Source organism: Polyodon spathula, chromosome 1 (genome assembly GCF_017654505.1).
Source record: "Polyodon spathula isolate WHYD16114869_AA chromosome 1, ASM1765450v1, whole genome shotgun sequence".
Lineage (NCBI taxonomy): Eukaryota > Metazoa > Chordata > Actinopteri > Acipenseriformes > Polyodontidae > Polyodon > Polyodon spathula.
The window spans coordinates 48,433,132-48,460,281 of NC_054534.1; the positions used below are offsets into that span (position 1 = coordinate 48,433,132).

The 27,150-nt window shown below is 38.1% G+C and overlaps 1 protein-coding gene across 2 annotated transcripts in view; it reads left to right on the top strand.

Moving 5' to 3' along the window:
• Positions 1–280: 280 nt before the first annotated feature.
• Positions 281–27,150, top strand: part of ints10 (integrator complex subunit 10) — a 74,336-nt gene continuing 47,466 nt past the window's right edge. For both annotated transcript variants that reach the window (XM_041256944.1, XM_041256954.1), the window contains exons 1-5: positions 281–551; positions 18,043–18,110; positions 24,993–25,096; positions 25,530–25,669; positions 26,293–26,374. In XM_041256944.1, the coding sequence (XP_041112878.1) occupies positions 423–551; positions 18,043–18,110; positions 24,993–25,096; positions 25,530–25,669; positions 26,293–26,374 (523 nt within the window). In that variant the 5' untranslated portion in view covers positions 281–422. The remainder of the gene's footprint in view (positions 552–18,042; positions 18,111–24,992; positions 25,097–25,529; positions 25,670–26,292; positions 26,375–27,150) is intronic.

The following is a 27,150-nucleotide window of genomic DNA, read 5'->3' on the forward strand; positions in this document are numbered from 1 at the left end:
ATGACTATACGTAATTATTATGAAAAATCATATTTTCTGAGCACTGTCCCTTCGGCAAAATAAAACAGCGTTCAAAAGGTTTATTTCCTAGTTCATAAAAATGTAATGTTAAAATGAATTTTTCAAAACTTGGACCACGATGTTCCCTTTGTTTCTTCTAATAAAGTAATTGTGGCGCTGACTGTACTTCACCAAGATGGCCGACACTGACTTCAGTCGAGGCAGCCTAAGCACGTATTTAGGGTCACGTTTTTAATTATTTTGACCGTTAGGACGCGCATCCTGTTTGTATTTTGCACTTCCTATGAATAACACCGCCTCTGATGGTATAGGTTGCTGTGTGTTTAGATGCTGTGTGAATGACTTTATAATATTATGAATTGCTGCGGTGTGCAGAAGTAAATTACAAATCTTCGGAAACCATGTCGGCACAGGGGGATTGTGAATTTCTGGTGAAAAGAGCCAGAGAGCTAGTGAATGAAGATCCGTGGGCTGCCAAAGCCTGGCTCATCACAGCGCGCACGCTGTATCCATCTGATTTTAACATTCAGGTAATGACTGGAATTATTATATACGCTAAAAGTATCATATTAAATAACACATGTTCAGATTGCAGATTCATAGTGTGTGACAGACTAATCCCTGACCCGGAAATCGAAAAAAAATATTTATGAAAAAATATGCTAGGGTAATTCCATGACAAATCACCCAAAAAACAACAACAAAAAAACACATTGTTATACCATTACATAAAATTTTGACTAATAATGGAAAAAGTCACACAACTATATTACACTTTTTTTCTTTTAAAATGTTGGATTTAAAACCCGCTAATTGTAGTTTCTTCTGGATTCTTAAGCGAGACTTGGAAATTGAACACTGCATAGCGTGTACCTAAGGGCTATCCAACATTTCTCACGATTCTCTAGACCAGGGGTTCCCAAAGTTTTGGTGATGGAGGGCCAATTTCCGGAGGTTGCATGGGATATTGGGGGCCGCACAAGAAAATGTACCACTCATGAAACCGAAATGTGTCCCAAATCATATCTTTTTTTATTTCCTATACATTTGTGTATTTAAATTAGGAATGTTATTACCACTGCAACACCAGCAGCTTTGAAATGTATTTGTATGTTATCCTTGGTGCCACAACAGGCTTGGGTTTGAGCACCAATATCATGCTGTCACCTCTTACGTTGTCCTGGTCACAACAATTAAATAGATAATACCAAAATAGGTCCTCTTCAAACTATATCAATTAAGCTCTTTTCTTCAGTAGTGAGGCAGAATGCATCTAGACTTGTACGTCACTAAGAGCTGAATGTATGTACAGTGAACTCTGCTTAATTTGAATCTCTGGGGACCATACAAATAGTTTGAGATGTGCAAAGTTCGAATTAAACAATTTATGTAAATTGCCCCATGGTGTGGACATTTAGAGCTATTTCCATAGTAAATGTGCAGAAATAAAACATGTTGCTGTATTTCAGCTTGATGTTATTTATTTGTTCTTTATGAAATCAACGAAATAATAATCACAAATTTGTATTTAAACTGCAGCATTAATTATTCATAAATTATCTGCCATTACATTGACGCTTTTTATGCAATTACATACAATTGCTACTTGACATCTTACTATCTTAGCTATTGTACTGTAGCCTAACTAGTCTTATTCAGAAAAGAAATGTAACAGTAACAATTTTAAACTGTAGCTGGGTACTGTTACTACAGTAGTACTTTCCCCAACAAAAGATCCAAGTTGAACACCAAAACTACAATACTGTACAAATAACATTTTCCCAATGTAGTTGAAGCTGAATAGTTTTGTTCTTAAAATAATCAAATCTACAACAGAAAAAGTGCCTGTATTTTGCACCGTAACGTTTTGCAGTCGCTCTGTTAACATTACAGAAGCTAGCGAGCTACTTGAGCTGCATAATCTAACGCTATTTGGATTGGACCGTCACGTCTTGATAGTACAGTCATTCAGCATCTTCCCCCATCGAAAGCGATACGAGACGACAAAGTACTAATGTTGAGAAAAGTAGAAGCGCTTTTTCTTAGGCAGTTCCATGTTTTTTTTTTTTTTCCCCTTCAGCACGGCATATCTACTATGCACTATAGGCGTTGTTATTTTTTTTCAAGGGACAGTGCACATATAATGACTGTAACAACTTAATAAAATTGACTTGAGAGGGTCCAGATTTGATCCAAAACATTTAAAAAAAAAAAAAAGTCTTTGATTGCTGTGTGTTATTCATTCCCCCCCCCCCCCCCCCCCATTACTTGCACAATTTTTTACGAACCCTGGCTCTAGACAGATAGTGCCCTGTATTCCCACATGGGTGCATGGATTTAATAAATAAACCAGTCTCCAAATTCTTGAGAGGTTTTCACTCATTCCAATCCAAAGTATATCTGCATAGACACTAAAAACAAAATTCCCTTTCTATAAGAAACAGTATCTTCTTTCCCAGCTTTCACCTGAGTCATCCCAGGAGATTATCACAACAGTTTCTGATGCACTAGTAGTGAGGGGAGAGGATTGAGCTTGATGTGAATCTGTGTAGTCGTGGTGTGCCCTTAATGGCCAATGTTAACTTGAACATGTGTTGTAGGTTTTCAGTAGTGAACATGATCTTTTTCAGAGACAAAGATGAAGGTGGTGCAGTGGAAGGCAGTCTTGCACAATGGAAACATATCCTCAGACAAAGGTTCAAGTTAGGGTTGACCGGTAAAGTGATTGTAGTTAACAAAATAATTCCTCTTCCATTCATTATATACTGTAGGTCTCAAATGTTCAATTTTGAAAGAAACATGTGTTATTATAAAGCATGACATCCTGTACTACTCTCTTGGTTAAAGCCATGCTTTCAGCTAGTTTTGCACTTGCTTGGTCATTATACCTAGAAGTTGAACTTCAGCTGCTTCTTTCCTGTCTTTATCCAACAATATTTGACCCAGAAGATACTGCTGATGTGAAATGACCCAGGAAGTCCAAGTGTGGCAGATTTCCTGAGAATAGCATGGAAACTGAGACATCATGTGTTAAAATAAAAATACACTGTACATATTTTACTGGCAGCAGTTTTTTTTTTTTTTTTTTTTTTTTGAGAACTGAACATTTGAGATCTAGGTAGCTAGTGAATCAAAATAGATATGATTTATGTCAATATTTTGTTAACTACAATCACTTTATGTGCACACTATCTGCACAGATTTAAGGCTGAAGCGATGTAACAATGCATTGTATCGTTTGACAACTATCAATAGTCAAGCCTGTGTATCATTTTTGTTCAAAAGGTTTAAGCAAAGGAAAGCTTTTATTTTTCAGGTCTGACTCACTGAATCTGCATGTGATTGAGCTCACCTTCTCCCCCTGCCCTGCCCCCTGTGAGTGTTTACTGATGGAACAGATCCAGTATATATAGGAATATTGTAGGTTATATTTAGGACTTCTGTTTTTCAGGTTTTATGAATTGTATTTTTCAGTCCTTTTTATCTATTTTTGAGTTTTATATATCGCTTTTTTGGGGGCTTTTGTTTTTGATATACTGTATGAAATTGAGTGTTTTTGGTTACATTCTAAAATGCTTGAGGAACTCAACAGTACTTGCACACTTAACTTGTACCTTCTTTCCTTTGCTGTCTTCCACAATGAAGCCCCTGTGGTCACGGGCACATTCTTTTGGGTTTTTTGTGTGTAGGCATTTCTGTACATTTCGCTACAATTCTGTTTTAAATCCTCTGTATCTTAATTGTAATACATCTTTAAATCCCACTAACAAGCCTCCATCCTGATTGTAACCTTGTTTTAAATCTCACAAGCAGTCTCCAATAGAAATGTAGGAATGTTTTGTCACTCAGTAATTGGGGCGGGGTTAAAGTATTCAGAACGAATCAATGATAGATGCAAGTCAGGAAGGCGGGACATTGCCCAGCAGAACTGGGAAATGTATTTATTATTATTTTTGTAGTAGGTTTTATTTTTAGTGGAAAAAGGGTAAAGTCAACATAAACTGATTAACCATTTCCACAGTTTTTCTGGTGTTTGTTTGCTATCCAGATTAGGTCCAATTTATTTTCACACGCAGTGTTTATTTTACATGCGCTGTTTAAATGTTTTTTTTTCAGAGTAAAACAGGTTTAAAAGGCACTGCATGGCAAAGGACATCAGTACTGCATATCCAGTCAAGCCCCACCTCTTGTTCACTGTATTTTTCACATACCTCTTTATAGACGTGCATACCGATAAATCTTCTCCTGATCACTCGTTTTATCACCAAACTCCTCAATAATGCGATCCAAGTCAATATTTTATTACTGTAACATTTTAAAAAGCTCTGCAAATGTCTTTGATATTCTTTGAGCACTGGATGCGGAAGCAGCTATCTCCGTTGTTATGTGTCCATGTTAACTGTGGTGCTCAGAGACCTTATTTATTTATTTATTTATTTATTTGCTCGGATTCATTCGGCTCCTATCGGTCTTACTCGGCCATTGAAAGGTTTTCTTGGCTTTTTCCGGAGAAAAAACAACTAGAGACCTGTACTTTGTCTTTTTGATGATATTTGACTGGAAAGGGAAAATCATAATGTCGGACCTGGTCCCACATAGGACCTCAGAGGGTTAAAGTCAGTCAAAATTATGGCTTGGTGGGTGGGGCTTACAACTTCCTTATTTTCATGATCCTGCCTTTCAAACGCCATTGGGATATTTATTTAGGAAAAGTCATAAACGGACAACCACACGTAGAGTTATTTAAATTTGAAAACCTTAACCCGTCAAAATGAAGGTGGTATACATGAATAAAATATTGTAACGACCCCTAGTCTTGATGCTCAAAGCAGGAGAAGGAAACGGGATTCAGGCGCTAACAAAAGTACTTTATTAATTAAACAGGGTTTGTGTTTGGGTAGGGACTGCACCACAAGAACAATAAATCCTCCCTCTTGTCTCCGAAAAACTTGCTCACTTTCTTGTGCGTTCTATTCCACACACGCACACACAAACAGAGACACGGGCGCCATCTCTATCACTCCCCTTGTAGCAATTCACTTGCTCCATAAAGTGGGTGTAAGTTTCACCCACCTGTCCCTTTTATTGGGGTCAGTAAGCATCCATTTACTCTTTTGTTAAACTCTTGTACTTTGTCTAAACCTTTCTTTTTTGTTTACACGGTTACTTGTTTAAGTTTTGTTGCTGTTCAAGTTCTGTTTAGGGTTTGTTTTTGTTATTGTGTTCAGTCTTCGTTTTGTTCCTGATCCTCCTGATATTTTGCAAACGGCTGTTCACCATTCAACCCAGTACTACTCGACAGACTCACCATTTTCTACGATCACTATTTTTCCATCAACCTTCATCCATCATCATCAGTACAGGACTCTATTTGGGACTTTCTTTATTTGGTGAGATTATTCCTTTTTTGTTGGCTGGTTTATTTTCTACTTTCCTTTGATAATTTGGTTCCTGTAATTTTGGTTTTGTTCTTTTGTTACTTTGGATTACATGTGCATTGCTTCACTGGACTTAGGCCTAAATTTCATTTATCATTCACTGCCATGAAGACTGTCTTTGTAATTGGTTTCCCCGTATAATTATTCATTCACCTTTGTCTTTTTTGCGTGTTGGTGTGGTGTTTGTGTGTGTGTGGGTTTATTGGCGGCCCACCAGACACTGCATTAATTTCGCTTTAGTGTTAGTTTGTTTGGATGTTTGTTTAGTTCACGTTACTTTCTTACTCACCTCTACCTTCCACTTAACTAACTGTTCTCTGCAATAAGTTGTTGACCTTATATTTCATTTATTACATTATAGTTTACAACAATAAACCGTTTGTTTGTGAAGTTGACACCTCTGACGTCCCTGCTTTTGCTGTCCGTCACTCTTGCTGACTTAGTTAGTTATAGAAATTGGGCCAGTAGTATCTCCTTAGGGAGGACAGTACAACTGCTTCTCAGTTGTGCAGTGATCGTTACACCCTTACACACAGAGAAAAGAGCAGACCACTTTATGGGGTGGGCAGAGCAAGGGTGTCTAGATGAGATGGCCTGCACCCAACAGCGGCTCACACACACACTACCGAAACTAGTGGTACGGTCCCACCCCAGATCAATACATATAATGTGTGTGCACAGCAGGATCAGATGAAACAAAAATCTGCCAACCTGAACTGACCAGGTCAGATGATCTGCACTCTGTTCTGACACAGCTAAAACCCTGCTTTGCTGATACAGGTATCTTAATCGCAATTGCTGCAAGTTTTGTGAAAGCAGGAAAGATGCCAGAATAATTCTTAATAAAAACCCTGCAGGCCTCATCCATGGTCTATCATAAAACTATGATTTTTGAGCATGTGTTTTACTTGTCCAAATTCTTGGCTGAGAGTCAGCAGGTAAGATGCTCTGATGCAGATTAGTGAGTCGCTACCAGGGCTGGCACAGTACTACAGTGCCATAAAAAGGTATTTGCCCCCTGTCTGATTTTCTGCATTTTTTGCACATTTTCCACATTGAATTTGTTCAGATCTTTTTTGGGTTGTAGTAGTATATAGAGGGAGTCTGAGAGAAAAAAATGACACCAGTGTTTGGTGTTTCTTTCATTTTTTTGGTGTGCAAGGTAATCAAACATGCAATCTTCAGGTGTGAATAAGTTATTGCCCCCCCCCCTAGTTAACTCAACTAAAAATTGTCCAGGATGTCACAAAGAACCCTAGAACAACATCCAGGGATCTGCCGACCTCTCTTGGCTCGGCTAAGGTCAGTGTTCATGACTCCACCATCAGAAAGACACTGGGCAAAATGAGATTCATGGCAGAATGGCAAAGTGGAAACCACAGCTCACTAAGAAGAACATGAATGCTCATCTCAAGTTTGCCAAAAAGTACCTGGATGATCCTCAAGGGTTCTGGAACAATTTTCTATGGACAGATGAGTCAAAAGTGGAACTTTTTGGCCAACATGGGCCATTTTATGTCTGCCGAAAACCAAACCCTGCATTCCACAGTAAGAACCTCATACCAACAGTCAAGCATGGTTGTGGTAGTGTCATGATTTGGGGATGCTTTGCTGCATCATGACCTGGACAACTTGCCATCATTGAAGGAACCATGAATTCTGCAGATAATTCTACAGGAGAATGTCAGGCCATCCGTCCGTGAGCTGAAGCTGAAGCGCAGCTGGGTCATGCAGCAAGACTGATCCAAAACTCAGAAGCAAGTCTACATCAGAATGGTTGAAGAACAAGAAATTTAAAGTTTTGGAATGGCCTAGTCAAAGTCCAGATCTAAACCCCATTGAGATGTTGTTTGCATTCAGCAGCTGTGTGACATGTTTAGTACGTGCGCCACCAGTAATTTAGAGTTGAGAGCTGTGACAGAGTTCATTAAACATGTTCTTGTTATTAAATACAACAGTTACATTCAATACCGGTTTTGTGTCTTATTTAAAGAAGAATCGCACACGTTGGAGGGATATATTAAAATGGATGTGCGTCTGGACGGATATAGGATTCTTATAGTATTTGGCCGAATCCGAACCCTGCTCAAAAAGTAGGTATCCGGTACTGAATCCTGGATTTGGTGCATCCCTAGTTTTAAATCCATAGCAAGTCGGAGTATAAACCAATAAGGAAAAAGAAAAAAAATAAAATAAGTTATTGCTGTCCACAGAATTAGTAAAGAGTGTTGTCCATGGTTTCTATTTTAATTGTGTTAAGGAACATGATAGTATCCACATTTTGTTTTAATTTAAGTGATGACTGGCACTTGCTTACAATCTGCACAGCATTACTGAGTACCTGCTCACTAGGGACTGACTTTGCCGGGATGCTTAATACTTCTGACCAAAGATACAACTTTTGGAACAATCTTGGTTGTTTTTCTTCATTTTTACTCCGGGGTAGTTCAGATGAATAAATGCAGATTTTGAGTGAAGTTTTGTAGGGTGCCATCTCATTAAATGATCATGCAGATTAGTTGTGTTACCAAAGTATCCCAAACATTAATTTATTTATTTTCTTGCTGTTTTACTTTAGAAAATAATTGCCAAACATCGGAAAGCATTGTATTGGTAGCTCTCTCGATTACAGTATTTAATTCTAGCAGATCACTCTTAACTTGCTGTGTTACTTTGAAGACTCCTGCACAGATGCAATCCCATCAGTAAACACTCACAGGGGATGGGGCTGGGGGGAGAAGGTGAGCTCAATCACATGCGGATTCAATGAGTCGGACCTGAGGGGAGCAGAGAAGCTCTGTGCTTAATGCAATAAATAATTACCGATTTCCAAATTAATAAAAAAATTAAACTTTCCTTTGCTTAAACTCTTTACACACAAATGATGCACAGGCTTCACTATCAATAAATTGATGCATTGCCTTAGCCTTAAGTTTGTCAGTAGTCACAAGAAGTGGTCTTTATATTATTGGTTTTGGTGTACTATTTAAAAGCGCTTGTGTATGTTGATGTAGCTAAAGCTAGATTATTTGGTGAACGTTTTGTGAATTCTTGTTTTTTCCACACCTCTTCTGTGAAATGTACTAAAATTTACAGTGCCAAAATCGTAGCTTTAATCATGAGCATCGAGTTTGGTATAGTTTGGTGGGGGGGTAGGGTGTTGCCTATTGTATGATTTGACATGGAATAACCCGCTAGCAGCCTCTATGTTTTACAAGTTCAGTGTAAGGCCAGGTAGACATTCCAAATGATATAATTATATACCCACTTGTAAAGTACATGTTGGAAATAATTATTTTGCATTGTGGTTAAGATGCTTGCTTGTGGTGTGCGGGGTAGCTAGTTTGCTCCCAGCTGCCGCCCTGTTATATAGAAACATGAAATTCGGTAAACATGGAGTCATCAAGGATGTCTCTGAAAGTGGAAAAATGTTTAACTCTCTGTGGTGTACTTTTTTTGATTGGTATCGCAGACCCCGATTAGCACTAGTCTTGCCTAACATTACTAGGTAGTCCAAAATCAGTGCTTGGGTCTGTGAAACAGCCGTTCGAGTTGGGTAAGTGACGTAGCCAAGATTTTGTTTTGTGTAGGAATGGAGATTTTTGCATAGGGGTAATAATTTATAAAAAAAATTCTGTAAATAACAATTAACTACACTCCAAACTTGCAATTAACTCGAAACTGTATTTTTCCCAGGTTTAACAGTTAATTTTGAAACTCCAAAGAAACACAAAGTATATGCAGTCAGTTTTCTTCAATGTGCCCAATTTTAGGCTGTTTGCCAGGAAATTAAGCTTGTCAACCTGCTCTGGATCCAGTGTGGCATGCTTTTTGTTTACATGGAATACACAGATGGCGCGTATTAACAAAGCATTTTCAAAACTGATTCGCTGGTAGTCAGGATGGGACCAGCAAGTCAGATACTGGTTAACTACTTAAGCAGGAAAAGAAGAGCACACTCACTGCTTGTCTTTGGCAGAAATACTGTAAATAGCAAGGCAGGGCATTCAGTGCAGTTTCGTTGATAAACTTAAATAATGTTATTAAATATGCATGTTATAAAAATGTAATTATTTAATCGATTATCCAGTATTAATCTTGATGTATATAATGAGGAATGGAATAGATTGAAAAGTCAAAAAGATTTAATTGTAGCAGCCCTATCCCCTAGTCTTCCTGTTTTTCATTGCAAACTTGGAGTACTTGTAGGTCTCGGTTTTACAACAGATGTTTAAAGCATGATTCACACAGGACTAAAATACAGGTGTCCTCAGGGTTAGACGAAAGCAGTAACCTCGCACACGTGTATTAGTTTTTATCAACAAAAGTCGGTAACTTCTAAATGAACCAGGTTTTAAATAACGAATTTCGTTGTACCTTCTTTTCCAAAGTCTACAATAGCATAATAGAATTTGTTAAGGCTGGTATTGCTTTGAGGCCAATACCCCTGAAATTCTATATCAATAGTAACACGGATGTCGTCAATTTGCACGAGAGTAAAAAGACACAGGACGTCTGAGTTTAATTGTACAGAAGGTGCAGATGTCCTGTAAAATAATCGGAGGACGTCTGAGAATTATCTGGGATAAAAAGAAATGGATGGTTCGCACAGGACTAAATTCCACCAATGTCCAGCCTTCTTATTTCCAGCCAGCGGCCAGCTAAATTGCCGTCTACTTTGCCAGATGAGCTGTGTAAAACAGTTATTTCAAAAAGAAAAAAAAAAAAATTTTCGGGTGTACCAGTGAATAGTTTTCAAAATGTTTGTTTATGTAAGTCAAGTACTCTGAGAGCATTTCATTTCGGTGCTTATGTTTCCATGGACCACATGAATCAATCAGTTTCGAGCTTACAAGCGATGTTGGTGATGAAAGCCGAACTGTGCAATCATATACCCGAACAGTAACAGTATAGCGGAATTGTAACATTGCATAACATTTTTTTAAAAACCACCTACATTTTCTATGTAAGATCACCATTTTTACTCAAGTGTACATTGTAAAATGTCTTATGCATTGACGTAGAAGATCGATCTGAAACCTAGCATATACATATTGTCACCTTTTTGCTCGCCACACAGGCTATCACGGGTTCTTCTCCCTTCTGAATTACGACCCAACACACAGGATTCTACTGAAACAGCGCTCACGCGCACTTTTAATAAACACCAAATGAAATAAACACAAAACAAACACCTAGCTCCTATTTGGAGCACTCACTAAACATAAACAGGAACCTAACTATCACGCAGGATGGCTAAACCGTTTACCTGCCACAAACATTGAAAAACACACCCTCACACAATACCTCAATACGACTGCTCACTCACACAGTCGGGCTCTTCTCTCAGCAGCAGCCTGGAACAGACTGGTTGCCTCTCTTAAATACCCTGCACCTGGCTCTAATTTACAATTACCACCAGGTGCAGGGGATTACTAAACAATAAAACAATTACACCATTAAACCCCATAACACCCAAATGTGCATTCTCACAAGGTTTTTAGCAGGGAAGGATTTTAACCCCCTCCCTGCTATCTCACAATATACATATACATATACACTGGAAACAGTGGTACTTGAGATGAAAAGCTTGAGTAAATGTAGTTGGACAAATGAAAAAATCAGAGATTTTTTAGTTCTTTTCCAATAATGCTAGTATTAGCTGAGGCTATAATTTCTAGATTAATCTTCGACTTCGACGTCTGGTCGCATGTCGGTATGACCAGTACGTGCACACAAGTCCAATCAAAGGAGTCTAAGGCTGAATCTAGTGTAAAAATGGCTGTTATCTGCCCAGTTTTAACTATATATGTGCTTGAATACTTTTTTTTTCTAAGTGCGCTCAGGCGGGCAGCGAAGCAAACGGGTCAGAGCTTACATTGGTTGGGATGGGTTTATGGTGTTGCTGGGGGCGGACATTTTTTTTTCTCACATGTTTTGAGTAGTGAACCCCTAAAACCGCCCCCCCCTAGCTACTCAACCAAGTTGGGTGCCTGAATATGAGCTAAGTTCCTAGGTTTCAGACCATTCTTTTCGGCCGTCCATAGCTCAAAAACTACAAGGTTTAAACATATCATTCAGCAGAGACACATTCCACGTTTAATATCTGTGCAGCAGCAGTAGTAGAAGTAGGAAGAAGACATTTACATGTGGCAAAAAAAATATTTATATACAGTACCAGTCAAAAGTTTGAGAACACTTGCTGGAAATTAGGTTTTTTTCATAATTGAAAAATGTTTTACGTTGTATACGTTTCTGTAAATACTTGAAAATGAAAAGACGTTTCAATATACAGAACAAAACGTAAGGAGTATCAAAGCAATGTTGAAGACAATTGAAAATTGTCTCAATCTTGGATTCCTCAAAATAGCCATCCTTTGCCTTAATAACAGCCTCACAAACACGAGGCATTCAGCAGGAAATCACCCAGCATGTCTTCCCACCTCTACTGCAGAAATTCCCAGAGATGTAGGCCACTTGTGGGTAGCTTTGCTTTGACTCTTCTGTCCAGTTCATCCCATACAAGTTCTATGGGATTGAGGTCTGGAGACTGGGCAGGCCCGGTCATTAGATTGAGTTGTCCTTCACTTTCCTACTTCGCCAGATAGTTCTTGCATAACTTTGAGGTGTGTTTTGGGTCATTATCTTTCTGAAGAATGAAGGACTGCCCAAATAGCTGTATTCCTGATAGCAGTGCTGGTTGAGCTTGCCATGGACTTGGTAAAGATCACCATCTTTGTCACCAGCAAAGCAACCCCAGCCCATGACACTGCCTCCTCCATGCTTGACAGTGGGAACCACACATGCAGAACTCATGCACTCACCTCTCTAAATATTTCAAATTTTGACTCCTCGGTCCATAAGACCGACTTCCACTCAAACGTCCAGTTTCTGTGTTTTTTGGCCCAGGCAAGTCTCTTCCTCATATTCTGCACTCTTAGCAATGGTTTCTTTGCAGCAGTTCTTTCAGTTAGGCCAGCTTCATGCAATCTCCTCTGAACAGTTGATGTTGAAACATCTGTACTTCTAGTAGCATTTAGTTGAGCTTGTATTTCAGGGGCAGTTAATCGCCGGTTTCACAGCCTTGTGACTCGAATGAACTAGTCTTTTTGACAGAAAACTTAAAATAAACTAGTCTGTTAACACATTGTTATTTGATCTTTGTTACTCAACAAAACTATAATCTTTTGACTGGTTCTGAATACTGTGTTATTAATGGCCTTCAGAAGTGAGTTGAGTTTTTAATCTGCCATCAAAAAAGTTGTGCACCAGTGGTTTATAATTAAGAATGTAATAGTTTAATATTTTATAAAAAAAAATATATATATGTATGTCACCTATAAATGCTGGACATTATTTTAGGATTCTGTTGTGTAATGTGGAAATGAAAGGTTGGTATTAAAACAGTCAATTGATTTTGCTATTTTGAGTTTAGAAATATTATAGACTACACAATATATAGTGGGATTTTGTACTGATGTAGTTGTGGTTTATTTATTATTACCGCTCAGTAATTTAACTTGACAATGTGCATTAAAGAAATAATAGAAATAAGACCCCCCCCCCCCCCCCCCCCCCCACATTACGTAGCAGTTTGATCCATTCCTGATTTTGCTATGAGTTTAAGACAGACCTAAGCTTGTTACCACTACAGTGTGGCTAATCAAGCTCCTAGTAATACCTGGAATGGGTGAAACTACTATGTGGTAGGAGTCAAGTTTCTTTCACACTGGCTACCTGGGTCCGGATCCAGGTTCTGGCTACTCGGGTCATAGTCCCTTGTAGTGTGAAACCACGTACCTGGGTCATACCCGGGTCCCAGTGACCCACCTTAGGGTGTGGGTTGACATGCTTTTACCTGGGTTGTGAGACAAAATGCTTGACTGCCGTTTGTGTGCCGACATAATAACTAACAGCCAGCTTGAAGGTTTCACTTCTACAAGAAACATTTGTGTTTATTGTGTTTGTCCATATTTTTGTTGATTGAGACACAGCATGAGCCAGATTGCAGCTGGGTTGAAGAAACATTTGATCTAATCAGCATTTGGGCCAGCGGTTCATGGATGGAAGTGTAACAAGCTGCTTCCAGGGCACTGATAAGTGTATTGTTTACTTGTGTCTGTCAACTAGGTCAACCCTGCTTTATTAAAAGCAGTGTGAAATCACATACCTGACCCGCATGACACTGGGTCCTGACCCAGGTAGGTTCTGAACAAGGGGCTCTATTAACACCCCTATAAATAAAGAAACAAGTTATTACAGGTTTAAATACAACAGTAATATTGAATTGCTAATGCTGACAAACTGGTATAATTGAATGTGATTATTGCCTGTACCAGTAACACATTTCAAATATTATTCAGCTTCAGAATGCTTGTTTCAATATATTTCATGTAGGTACCGGGGGAGTCTCCACATGTTTCCTGTCTGCTGCAATGCCTGGCTAGAACATGTCTCTGTTAAGATTGCTGTACTGTAAAAACCTAACACTTGTTTCCCTAGTTTTGTGGGTTTTTGTGTCACAGACTTAACATTGTGTTAACATGCAGTTTTTTTTGCGATCAGTAATATACTGGTGGTGTAAAGTTCACAAACCTAAAGACCGGTATTATTCAGGCACCGTGCATTCACTCACTCAGTGTTCTTGTCGGCTTTACACTAAGCTGCAGTGTCCTACCCCAGTTCTGTTCAATTTTACATTCGTTGCATGATTTCTGTTTACCATACATGGTTCATAACGCTGTGTTGCAGGATTCTGCATAAACCCTCTTTTTCCCTGTCTAAAAATGGTTTGGTCCAGGATCAACCATAACTGACCTACAGTAGCCAATCTGTGCTGTGTTTTCAGACTAGTTAAACATGTCGAAACTATTTATTAAAAACAAATGTACACCCTGTAAAGCTTGCACCACTAGTGTGTAAGTGTCCTGAAGTGTTGTTAGTAACTGAAGAGTTAAAACGGTTGCTCTGATTTGGTGTAGGAAAGGTATTACTAGCATCGCTGTCACAGCAGGGGGAACTTGTTCCTGAAGACTTGTGTGAAGAAATTTATTTATTTCCCTTTTTTGCATTTCATCCGTGTTTGTTGCGTAATGCTTGAGACAGAGTTCGCTCTTGGGTCCAGAAACTGAAATAATGTGCCCGTCTTCAACGCCAGCTTCACTTAAAACTTGGCAACAAGTGGCCCGAACACAGTGGCTGGTGCATATTGTAAAGAGCAGCTTACAGAGATTTTTTAAATTAAACTGGCAATAAAAAGTTCGCCGGGGGGATGCTTCCCGTACCAGATGTCATCCGATTTTTTTTTTTGTGGAATTTGAAAAAGTCTTGGCTGTACAACTTAAAGCTTGGAAACGTACAGCATAAAGATTTTTACAGGACAATTCTCGAAATCTGTCCGAGTACGTTCATATATCGGTGATAATGGGACTTGTCTTTAGACCACGTTGATGATTTTTGGTCTGTAATGCTGATGTTTGAGTGACATATTCACGGCCAGTGATATTGTAGTGCTGTGCTTTTGGTAAATTTTCATGAATGTTTAAATGCTTTGCAATGTCAGTGTTTAAACCAGGTCTACACACACACACTCTTTATGTTACATTCTGATACTGACAGCCCTGGTTAGTATTTTCTAAGCAAATAAACCCTAAATAAGCAAATAACGTTTTAACATCGCAAACACTTAACTACAAAGTAAAAAAAACAAACAAACAAAAAAAATACACGTCAAAGTATATATTGAAATGTTTATTTATGGTTGGAATTAAAGTTGCTAGTGAAGATATAACTATATACATATTGAACACATTTTCGGATAGTATAATGTTTTTAGAATAGTGTGTTTCTTAAAGGTTCATTTAACAAAATAAATAGAATTGGGGATCGGTCTTCTTTCTTAAAACACAATCATGTACCACAGATTATTTAAGTGCAGAGATGAGTTGTTTATTTTGTCAACTGGATAAATATGTATAGCAAAAAAAAAAAATGTAATACTAAAACGTGTTATTGGATTTATAGATGCAGGTCATGGCATTGCACAAACGAGCTTCCAATGATTATTGCACGTGGAGTTTGTTCTTATAGCGCAGATTTCCACAGCGCCGCACAGAGTTGCGGAGATGCACTGTAGACGTCACTCAACACCCGCAGAAATCTGTGCAGATTCTGCATAGCGAAATGTTACTGCGGGAGGCTGGCTGGCACGAGTGACCTGCTAATCATAATGCAAATAACCACTAAAACCACTGCTGCTACCTTGTTAGCGGAGGCGAACAACGTTTTGTCATTATACAATGAAGCCACGAACAGCTTTGTCAACGCTAAAAAAATAAATAAACAGGACTCGATTTGCTGGCTCAGAAGGCACAGGGACGGAGGTGGGGTTGGAGTTCAGCCAATTATGGAAAACTGCTGTTAAACTAATTAAAATAATTTTAGCATTTTTTGTTTTAATTTTATTTCAAAATCCAGACCAATAAGTGGCAAAACAAGTCCAAAAACAGGTTGTGCTTTTGAAAACAAAACTAGGGTTCTAATTTAAAACAAAATTAGAAAGCAATTCAACAAAAGTCACGCATTTCTTCCAAGAATAAGCACATTGTTTTGAAGTGAATATTTCCAAAAACTAAATTTGATTAAAGTAGAAAGGTGACATTTATATCTTGCAGTCAAAAATGACTTTTAGCAAAATACTTACATGTTAGTGTTTAGTGCACTTCCCAGTGCAAGTTAGGGATTGATTATCATAATTATTTTTAAAATCCGCGATTCCATTTTTGCAATAATAATAATACTGTGCATTTTGCTTTTAGTAGCCTAATAATTGGCGGCGTACATGCATACTCTAATGCAATTACTCGACAAAGGAGTTCTTCAACGAATTAGTCAAAAAACACAAAGCATTGCAAGTAAAGATGACACAGCCGTGTCTGCTCCAGCGCAGTGGTTTCACTGTTTAAATAGGGAGGCACAGCTGCCTGCTAATCTCAAAAATACTGTTATTTAAAAACATAAACTTAGATAACACACTGAACTGATTAAACTACAAACACTGAACATTTAAACTCCAGAAAGCAAACATACCTAGTAAAAACTACACATTTTTAAAAGAAGCAACATCATACAATGATTATATATATAATATATATTTTTTTTCGTTTTAGTCTACAGTACAGAGTGCAGTGCTATTTAAATATGTAATTTAGCCATATGTGCGCTCAACGCTCACTCGCTGTCAGCAACCGGCTGGGTGTTTTATTAGACTCGACCAACAGAAAGGAAACATACCTCAGTACGGCTGTGGTTTTATATATATTTTTATTTTAAAGAAGATTCAACATTGTTAATTCGATTGCTAAGTCGCAAAGTAGTACAATTTGGTATAAATAAATAATAAATAAATCAAAATCCATTGTCCCCCATTACAGGATTTTTCTTGTGTACCCCCTGAGGAGTGCCCGAGTACCCCCAGGGGTACACGTACCGCAGTTTGAAAACCGCTGATATAGATTAAGGATATGGCAAGGATACTTTTAAAGAAATTCTTCATACAACAGTATGTGGTAGATTACTTAGTTACTTCATCAAGTTACACTAAAAGTTAATTCACACGCAAAGTGTGCAAACTAAATAATTAACAGTTCAGTTCTATGTGAATGTGTTACAATGAATTAATTTATTTCCATGAAAGGAAAATGCAACTGGAATTGTACTCAATGGTTCCTTGAAGCTTAGACCTTTGGTCTGCTGGTTTGGAAAGTGTCCATTACAAAAAGCTCTCCTCTCAGCAACAAAGTCTTCAATCCCCCGTTTGATGAAACTTGGTAACAAAGCTTTAAATTCTCAATAGAATCAACAAACAGCTGCAACAAAGTCTTCAGTCGGTGTCAGTGTAGGATCCACAACAGCGCCCGTCCGCTCTGTCCTCTTTGCTGAATCTTTTAGCTACGCAGGTAGCAGGGCACAGTTCCTTTTGGATACTGTGGTTTTGGGTGTACAGCAGACCTAGACTGGTTTGTCTGATAAATCTGTAAGTTTTATGGCAGTCCTCCAGCTGGGCCTCAGTCTCGTTGCTTGTGGTTGTTGACTCACTTGCAGCTTGCTTCCTCGTCTTGGTTCTGTTTTCAGGCAGAGTCCCGGAGTTTCAGCTTTGCTTAGCAGAGTGACAGCACCTTGTTTAGCATTCGATGTGGAACACAAAATGTTTAGTTCTGCTTGGATATTTATCTTTTTATATTTCTTATCTTCTTATATTTGTCTTTTTCAGTTTGCTAATTAGCCAATTGCTAAACATTTATACACAATGTAAGAGGTATAGGAATGTTTGGAAATGCTGCTCTGTGATTGGCTGATTTCTCATATGTGATTTTATAATTGGTGTTATATGTTTTGTTCTTAATGCTCCTATTGCAAACAGAGTAGGCTACAGAGCACTGATCAGAGCTCAAGTTGTTGTACATAGTTACTGTTAAAAGTATTGGGGTGTGTTGTGTATAGAACCCTGCATATCGGATATTTATAACATGACCTTGTGTGTGTTTATAATATGAACTTATGTTGTGTGTTTATTCTCCTACAGTATGAAATGTATATCACCGAGCGCAATGCTGAGAGGACTGCGTCAGCTGGAAGGCTTCTTTATGACATGTGAGTAATTTCATAGCACTACAGAAAGCTGATTTTCTTATAGCCATGCATCCTGCCCATATCCTTGCTGCTTCTTCACAGACAAGTTTATGGGATTTATTTCAGGGACACCTTCACAGGGAGTCAAAGAATTAATTTTTTTTCTATTTGTTACCACTTTTGAAACATTTTAAGGGTATTGTGGCAAAGTGGTGAATACGTGTAGGTGAGTGCAGTGCAGAGTGGATAAATGACACAGACGATGATGTACAGGTGCAAGGATATTTATTAAATTAATTCAATGTCCAGAGCCTTATAGCAAACCTGCAAATAATAATAATGTTGGAAGTGGTACAGCAGCGTGTATCACTTCTGATTATAATCCCGCGGGTTTGACCCGTAACCCAAAGTCCAGTCCTTTCACCCACACAAAACACAGACACAGTTCCGACAGTGTGTGATTTTAGTGCTCGTGGTGCAAAAAGACAGTTCCTGTAGTGGAAACGGTGAATGGTGATATCCGGGTTTTACGCTGGCCTGCGGCTGCAGCTCCGGATCGTGCTCAGTAGTCTTGGTGAGAAACGACACAAGACAAACAGTGTTAATACACAAACAAGCAGGACACTCGCGGTTTTTCGTATAAACAAGACGGGCTCCTTCTTTGTTATTTGGCTTAACCATATGCCAAAGACCAGATCACAAAGCCACGCCCCCCTATTTATACCCTCGCCCATGACCCCTAGGTTAACGAGCGCATCCGCTCCTCCAATCCTCAGATGCCACGCAGTTTACCGTCCGGGTCAGTGAGCTTGGGTGCCGTAGCTCCTCCCCTTTCCTAAATGGCCAACTTCCACCTACCCTTCGGAATAAATTGTCTTGCCATTTATTTAAGGTTACTCTGTTCCTTCTTTCTAGTGCCCTCACTGGTCGGGAAGGAGATCTAACACCAAGCGTCATTCGATCTCTGTCACAGTATTTACAGAGCAAAACACAGATAAAATTTCAACTTACAAGAAACACACACACACCTCTAGAGTTTTTGCTGAAAAAAGCCAACTTCTTAATGTTTCAGTATACTTAACTTCCCTTTGTCAAGGGAATATGTGTTTTGAAAACAAACGGTGGTGGCACTTGTAGGCTTTTGATGCCATGATAACAACGCTCTCTTATTTCTATTTAAATATATGAATGTGCTTGTGATGTCATTTACTGCCTAGTGTTAATGATGTAATGATCTGCTGTTCCTTTCTATTTTAACCTTCAAGCATCATGGTATTGAGTGTATTTAACCATTTATTTTCCTTTATTCTTCTATATTGTACATTATCTAATTGTATTTTTTCTAAAACTACAAATAGTAGGTCATTCATGTATGTTCATTTTTTTAAGTCTTGAACTGTTGGTTCATTTACTTGTTTTATTATGTTTGTGATCGATAAGTGATTCTGTATTCTTTTATATTATGTATTCTTTTAAATATAATAGTTGATATTATATAAATCTATACAGCGCTATATATATATATATATATATATATATATATATATATATATATATATATATATATATATATATAAAAATATACACACACAGTGCCTTAAAGTACTTCATGAATTTCATCAGTCGGGGGTATCCAAAAAAAAGTTCATTTAAGAGTTTCAAAGACCTACAATTTTGTAATGCATTAGTTTGGAAATTAAATACTCAGAGTGTAACATTCTTCTTCAGAGTTGTCCCCCCCCCCCCCCCAAAAAGAAAGAAAATAGTAAACAGTAAAATGATAAAAATTAAAAAACTGAAATGTCATTTTTTAAGTATTCATCCCCCTGGGTCAATACTTGGTCAAAACAGTTGTGTAGGGCAAGTTACCCGAAGAAATGCATCAGGACTATACTTTGTAAAGACAACATAGAGCATCCACTTAAAGCTCAATTTATATAGATCATATTAGACAAACTACTCAGACAATAGAAAGAAAATTACATAATGAGGTAGGAAAATTAAATATGACAGGTTGACTTCTAAACAGTAGCACATTTTTTTTGCATACAACTTACAAAACTAGTAATACGCCACGATTGTATTCTCATGTAAAGAGATTGAAAAAAGTCCCCCCCTCTCCCCTTATGGAATGGCATCACTGCTTTAACAGCTATTGCAGCCAGTAGTCATTTCGGACAAGTCTCTATTAACTGAGCAATATTTGCCCATTCCTCCTTGCAAAATTGTTCAAGCTGTGTCAAGTTAGTTGGGGAACGGTGATGGACAGCAATTTTGAGGTCTTGCCACAGATTTTTGATGGGATTAAGGTCAGGACTCTGACTGGGCCACTCAGGGACATCTATTTTCTTCATTTTAAGCCACTCCAGTGTTGCTCTGGCAGCATTCTTTGGTTCGTTGTCTTGTTGAATGACAAACTTCTTCCGCAGTTTGAGTTTTTTTGGCAGAGGTGCGCAGATTTTTATCCAGGATTTCTCTGTATTGTGCGCCATTCATCCTCCCATCAATCCTGACAATATTACCAGTCCCTGCTGCTGAAAAGCATCCCCTTAACATGCCATACTTTACGGTGGGGATGGTGTTACCTGGCTGGTGTGCAGTGTTTGATTTGCGCCACACATACCGCTTAGCATTCAGGCCAGAAAGTTCCACTTTAGTCTCATCAGACCACGTCGTTCTGTCACATAACTGCAATATCTTCTAGGTGACGTTTTGTGAACTCTTTGTGGGCAAGGATATGGGTTTTTTTTTCAGCCAGGGCTTCTTCCTTGCCACTCTCCCATAAAGGCCCTTTTTGTGGAATGCCTTGGAGATTGTTCATACATGAACATCGTTGTCCATCGCAGCCACTGACTTCTGTAACTCATTCAGGGTCACAGTTGGCCTCACAGTAGCTTCCCTAAGAAGTGCCCTTCTTGTCTGGCAACTAAGTTTAGAGGGGCGGCCAGATCTAGGCAGTGTGGTGGTAGTTTTGTATTTTTCCCACTTCTGTACGATGGACTGCACTGAGCTCAGAGGGATGTTCAGTGCCTTTGAAATGGTTTTATACCCTTCCCCAGATTTGTGCTTCTCTATAGTCACATCCCTGACTTGCTTAGAATGCTCTTTCATCTTCATTTTGATTCTTTCTTTTGAAAGTCTCTACCATACTGTGGGACCATACAGAGAGAGCGGTAATTATCCTCACAGATTAACTTAAAGCAGGTGATCCACTGATTTCTTACACAGGTGGAGTCCATCAACAAATTGTGTGACTTGTTGAGGCAATATATTGCACCTGAGCAAATTTAGGCTTGCAATTACAAAGGATATGAGTACTTTTTTAATTTGATAATTTCCGTTTTTCATTTTTAGTAAATTGTTGAAAGCTTTTGGAATTTCTTTTGATTTGACATGGTGCTCAAGGCTTTGTAGATCAGTGGGGAAAAAAATCCTAATTTAATCTTTCAAATTCTGAATCTGAGACAACAAAATGTGGAAAAGGTGTTGGGGCCTGAATACTTTTTCAAAGCACTGTATGTATGTGTGTAATATATATAAAAAACATAATTACAAAAAAATATGTTCTTCCACGAGGTATTCTGTTGAAGTTTAATGTGTCTATGGTCCATTTATGTTTAGTGTGGACCAAAATATCAGCTACATTTGCATCCCTTCTAAAAGCCACTACAAAGGCATTTTCGGAAATTATGTTTTTAATTTTTTCTGAATTATGAAGTACAGTCAAACCCATTTACAACGTACCTGGGATATAACGTACACATATAAAGAACCAGTATCATGGAACCGAATAAAATTGTATTAAATCCTGTTTAAATTCTCCTTTTAGTACAAACTGTGATAGTGCATACTTCCTGTTATTACGCACGCATCACGATGAAATGCAGTGGTCTGTGCTGCGCATATTGCTACTCGTAGGCCTTTTGTTTGCTGTTTGAACTTGACCTTGCTTTCTATTACTGTAATTTTGCACTATTATCATGGCCAGCGTTAAATGATCGACAATTTCACTAAAGGACAAACTGTACCTTATTGGAGAAATCTTAAAGGGACGAAAGCCGTCAGTTATGTTGTCAAAGAGCTCAAGTTTAAAAAGCAGCAGTCACTGAGGCAGTCATCTAAGGCTCTGTCCACATTAAGTGCAGAAGTAATCCAGATTTGTAATCCAGTTTAGGAAGGTTTTTTTTTTTTATAATCCTGGTCCGGTGACCAAACGATAAACCTCTGGCGATACACACCTATGTGTAAAGCACAGGGAAAACACAACTGGTTCTGCACAACCAAATAGTAATATGTTCTTTTATCCGCCCCACAATAATACAAAACACGGTCACCAGTCCGGGTGCGTGCTGTAGTGCTCGTGGGGGGGTGATAATATTTACAAACAGTGAGTGAAAGTCCAGTGATGATTCGGTTTTGGTGCTGGCTCCAAGTGACAGCGCCGGATTCGTGTTGGCTGTCTGGTGGTTTAACAAACACAGACAGTTACTAACAGACAATACAAAAACACAGAACACTCACGAATACTTTCACTTTCACTTTAAGGGACAATCTCCTGGTCCTTCCACTTCCTTGTATCTCAAACCAAGTGAAGGAAAAGATTAGCTTGTCTCTGGCTCCTTTTATGCTATCCCATGTGACCCCTTGGTAAACGATTGCAGCTGCATCTATTGCTGGCAGCTGCTACCTGGTTTACCTTCCAGGTCAATACATTCCTGCAACAGAGTCTCACTTCCTTCCAGACTCGCTGACTTCCTGAACCCGGAAACAAACTGTCAGGCCAGCCTGTCCAGAGACTTCTCCTTTTGCTATTTTTAGCCCTCACAGGTTGGAAGGGAGATTTACAACCAGAACTCATTGTATTTCTGTCACAGGGAAAAATGTCCATGCCATAGTAAATAAATTAGCAAAATGGGAAAATCTGCGGCGGATAAGACTTTCTTTAATTTAATTAAAAGTCGAAATAAAGACCTTTTTAACGTGCATATGACGGATCTAAGATAATTTAAAAAGTGTTTTTTGGACACATTTTAAGTTTTGTGTACTACAGTACATTAGCATATCTGACCGTACCAGTGGAATATGACCAGAATAAATCCTCCTGTATTTTAATTGGGGCTTGTCTTTTCTTTATGCTCTCTCGTGTAACCAGGGGGATCATGGCAATGTACTACCGCAAAGCACCAGTTCATGTCCAGATTACACTTAACCCAGTTTATCTAACCTGGTTATGCCAACTACCAAGTTTGAGACTACCTCCTGAGTAGGATTCAAAATCTGTTGTTGAACTCAGTTATGAACCATGTTTAGTGTGGATTTAAGCACTGTTAATAAACAGGGTTTGAACCCTTAACTCTGTTCTAAAATGCTAATGTAGCCAGGGCTAAAAGACTTCTTAAAATAGCGTACAGGCAATGATTACTGTACTGTACCTGAACTGACAGTTTGGATGGTGGTAATGTTTTGTTGTTGTTTATTATTATTATTATTATTATTATTATTATTATTATTATTATTATTATCAGTTTTATTTTCTATAATTTATTATTACTGTACTGTATTTTTTTATTAATTTGTTTATTTTACTAATTACAGTACAGTATTATTCAGTACGTTAATTGCATGTTTGTTGTTTTATTAATTTAGCTGACCAACTTTATCCAAGGCAACGTAGAATTACTGTATTAAATAATAAAAATACAGAATGTTACTGTAATGTACAGTGCTAGTTACATTGTTTTATATTGTTTCTTCTGCAATAAACCTTTATACTACATGCAATGCATATGTACATTAATCAATTAGTACTGTACTAGGTTTTGATTTTTGTTCTGTTTTGGCGGGTATGTGCATGTATCTGGTTATTACATACCTCGGTTATAACATACTGTTTTTACGGTACGTTGTATCAGAGTTTCACTGTATATGTAAATGCTTCCAAAGTATTTTTGAAATTTTGTATAATATAGATATGATTTGCTAATTCAAGTTACGTAAATAAAAAGTATTGTACATTTAAAAGTACTGTGCATTTTACATTTGTAAGTGAACTTTTAAAAAGTATACCTTTCAAGTTAACTGCACTTGAAATCTGCATGTCCCATTCTGATTTTGAGCGTTTTAAAACCACAAAAATGAAGGCATCCTCAACATCAAGGTATTTGAGCAAAACGGAAACGGCAATGACTTGCGTCGAGTTTGCATGTTAGGGATGTGTTATTGCATCTGCAGTTTGCGATTCATAGGCATGTGTTATATCCCAGTTTTCCAGAATGGTTGACAGTTGCTGGAATGTTGAAATCCTTTTCTTGTACAATGGTGCATTACTCACCGCTTTCAACACATCCACATTAGTCTGCATGGATATTGCACGTTTTCTGCGTTACTTCATGGAAATGGCATTGATGCATGAGCACTATGGCAACTTGTAATGCATCGTATAATCAGTAATCTCAAAATAACACTTTAACAAAATTTAGTACAGAGGTGCAAATTCAAAGACTGCATTTAGCCTTGTATTTCCATGAGGTTTCCTCTCATTTTCGGGAGATTTGGGTTGTTCCTTCAAGGTTGTTGCCTTTTGTCTGGTACGGTGACACTAGAGATTATTGCAACATTATTATTCACTTGCTTTTGGGTAGATCAAGTAGCCTTCTACTCTAGAGAGCCTTTCCATGAAAATCTAGCGCTTGGAACACTGGGTGTTGACATTGAAATATTCCTAACACTGTTTTTTGTAGCTTGGCTTAATGTTTAGTACACAACGGTATTTTATATATTTGGAAGGTTAAAGGTGTACCATCTAAAATGTGATTTATTTTTCAGATTTCTGCGTGATCGAGACAGCACACTGAGATGCTGCCTTCATATCTGATACACAACTGTATGATTCTTTTTTTATAGGTTTGTACATTTTCCTGAGCAGCCAGTTGTGTGGCAGGAGATCAGCGTCATCACAGCAGCATTAAGAAATGATTGTCAGGATAAACAGACTCAGTTTTTACGAGGTGATTTTAAATATCCTAGTTTCCATGTCCATACCCCATAAAATGTATAATAATGTTTATTCTATAATTGGTAAATTTAATTGGAAATAAACGCTAACCAGCTAGTGCTAGACTGTGTTCGTTAGGTTAAAATAAAAAAGACCATACAGATTGTCCTTTATTAAATGAGTGGTAACCAATGTTTAAAATATGTTTCTTCTCATTAGCTCTAGCTATATTCTAACAGGTCCCCCCTTTTTTGCAGGGTTTTGATTACCTATTTTTTTTTATCATGCCCTTGACAGTCAGTGTCATTATTATGATTTTTATAGAGTCAAGCATCCCCCCCTCCACTTGTAATGGAATAACCTAGATACAGTACATATGTTGTGGTGTTTTTTTTTTTGTCCAACCCCTGTAACTATAATGGGTGCACTGCTGTGCTCTTTCCCAGGTTTGTTTGAGACCTTGCCTGGCAGAGTGCAGTGTGAAATGCTGCTCAAGGCCACTGAGCAGTGCTTCAACACGCTGGAGAAAGCAGAGATGCTGCTGTTGCTGCTGAGACGCTTCCCTGAGTCTGTGGTCCAGCACGGGGTGAGGACTTAAGTTACTTAAATTTATTTTGCACAGATGGTTTACCATACAAATAGAATAGGTAAAGAAATTTGCCTAATAAATTCCAAAGATTGTTGCCTGATCTAATGTATCGTTTCATTCTGACATCTGTCAGGTATGTAAGAAAGGACTGTAGTCTGTTTTAGCAGATGCAGTCATATTGCTTTACAGACAAGTCAATAAAGCATCATTTTATGTATTACTATCATGTGACTTTTTTGTCATAAAGCCCAAACATTCTGAGAAACTGGCTTTAGATTTATTAAGCCAGGGGATTTTCTAAGATGGGAATTCTCTTGTTTGTTTTCAAATTCTTTTGACAATTAAATAGAGAGTCCTGAGAACATGCAGCTCATGTTAGTCCTTTTCTGCCAGAGTAGTACGTATTTTTGTATGCTTTTCTATAGTTCTGGCAAAGTCGGTATAAGTACCCAATAGCTAACAATTTTGCAGAATCTTTTGCCAAAGCTTTGCACTGACAACATGTTCTTCTCAGAGCGCATTTAAGATTTATACTTCATTTTTCTTAGTTGTACAGCATAAACATTTTGCAGCTGCTGACTGGTTTTGATACATTATAATTTATTAATTTTTTAATGCAGGTCAGTCTTGGGGAGACACTGTTGGAGGCTGAAAATATTGAAGATCAAGAAACACCTGTTAATTGCTACAGAAAGTTATTTGGTAAGAAACCGATGAACCTCATTCTTTAAACTGTGGCTGCTCTTACTGAATCGGAGACACCAGTGTAGTATAAATCTATAATTGCAGCATCCACTGCAAATTGTGCTGGGTAGTGTATGTCTTGGGTGCTTCAATGTTCAGTTTTTATGGATAATCCCCTGGGCCCGATTTCACAGTTGTAGTGTGCCCTTGCTCATGCTACCACTGGCTAATCCTGTTCCCATAAGCATCTCGAACTTGCTTGCACAACAGCTTTGCCTGTAGCTAATGCTGTGATTCCAGCAGCAAGTTTTAAGATTAGTATATTGGTTTAGTCATATGAACCAATATTGGAGATGTTTTATGAATAAGATAAAATGCTTATTTTCATAATTTTGCATTATATTAAATCTCTCGCTATTTTATTCAAAAGAAAAAGGTGGTGCAACAGGAATGAATTTGCCACAGAAAACACATATGGTGTGTTTACACTTACAACTGGCTTAAATTTGATCACATTAAAAGTCTTATCATTTGAGCCATCTGTTTACACTTAAGCACAGACCTGGGCTGGGTCTGGACCTGTGTGCTCACACATAGCCCCTGAACTGTAGTGCGTGCCTGATGTCATATCAACCACCCCTTGCATGAAGACATTTTCCTTCCCCAAAACACAGAAGTGGTAGTGTTTTAAATAAAAATAAAAAAAAGCCAGTCATTTGTGTCACTTGTGTGTTTCTACTTCAGGGTGGTCATACAATTTTGCCATCAGAAAGGGAGTGAAGCTAAAAAGCTTC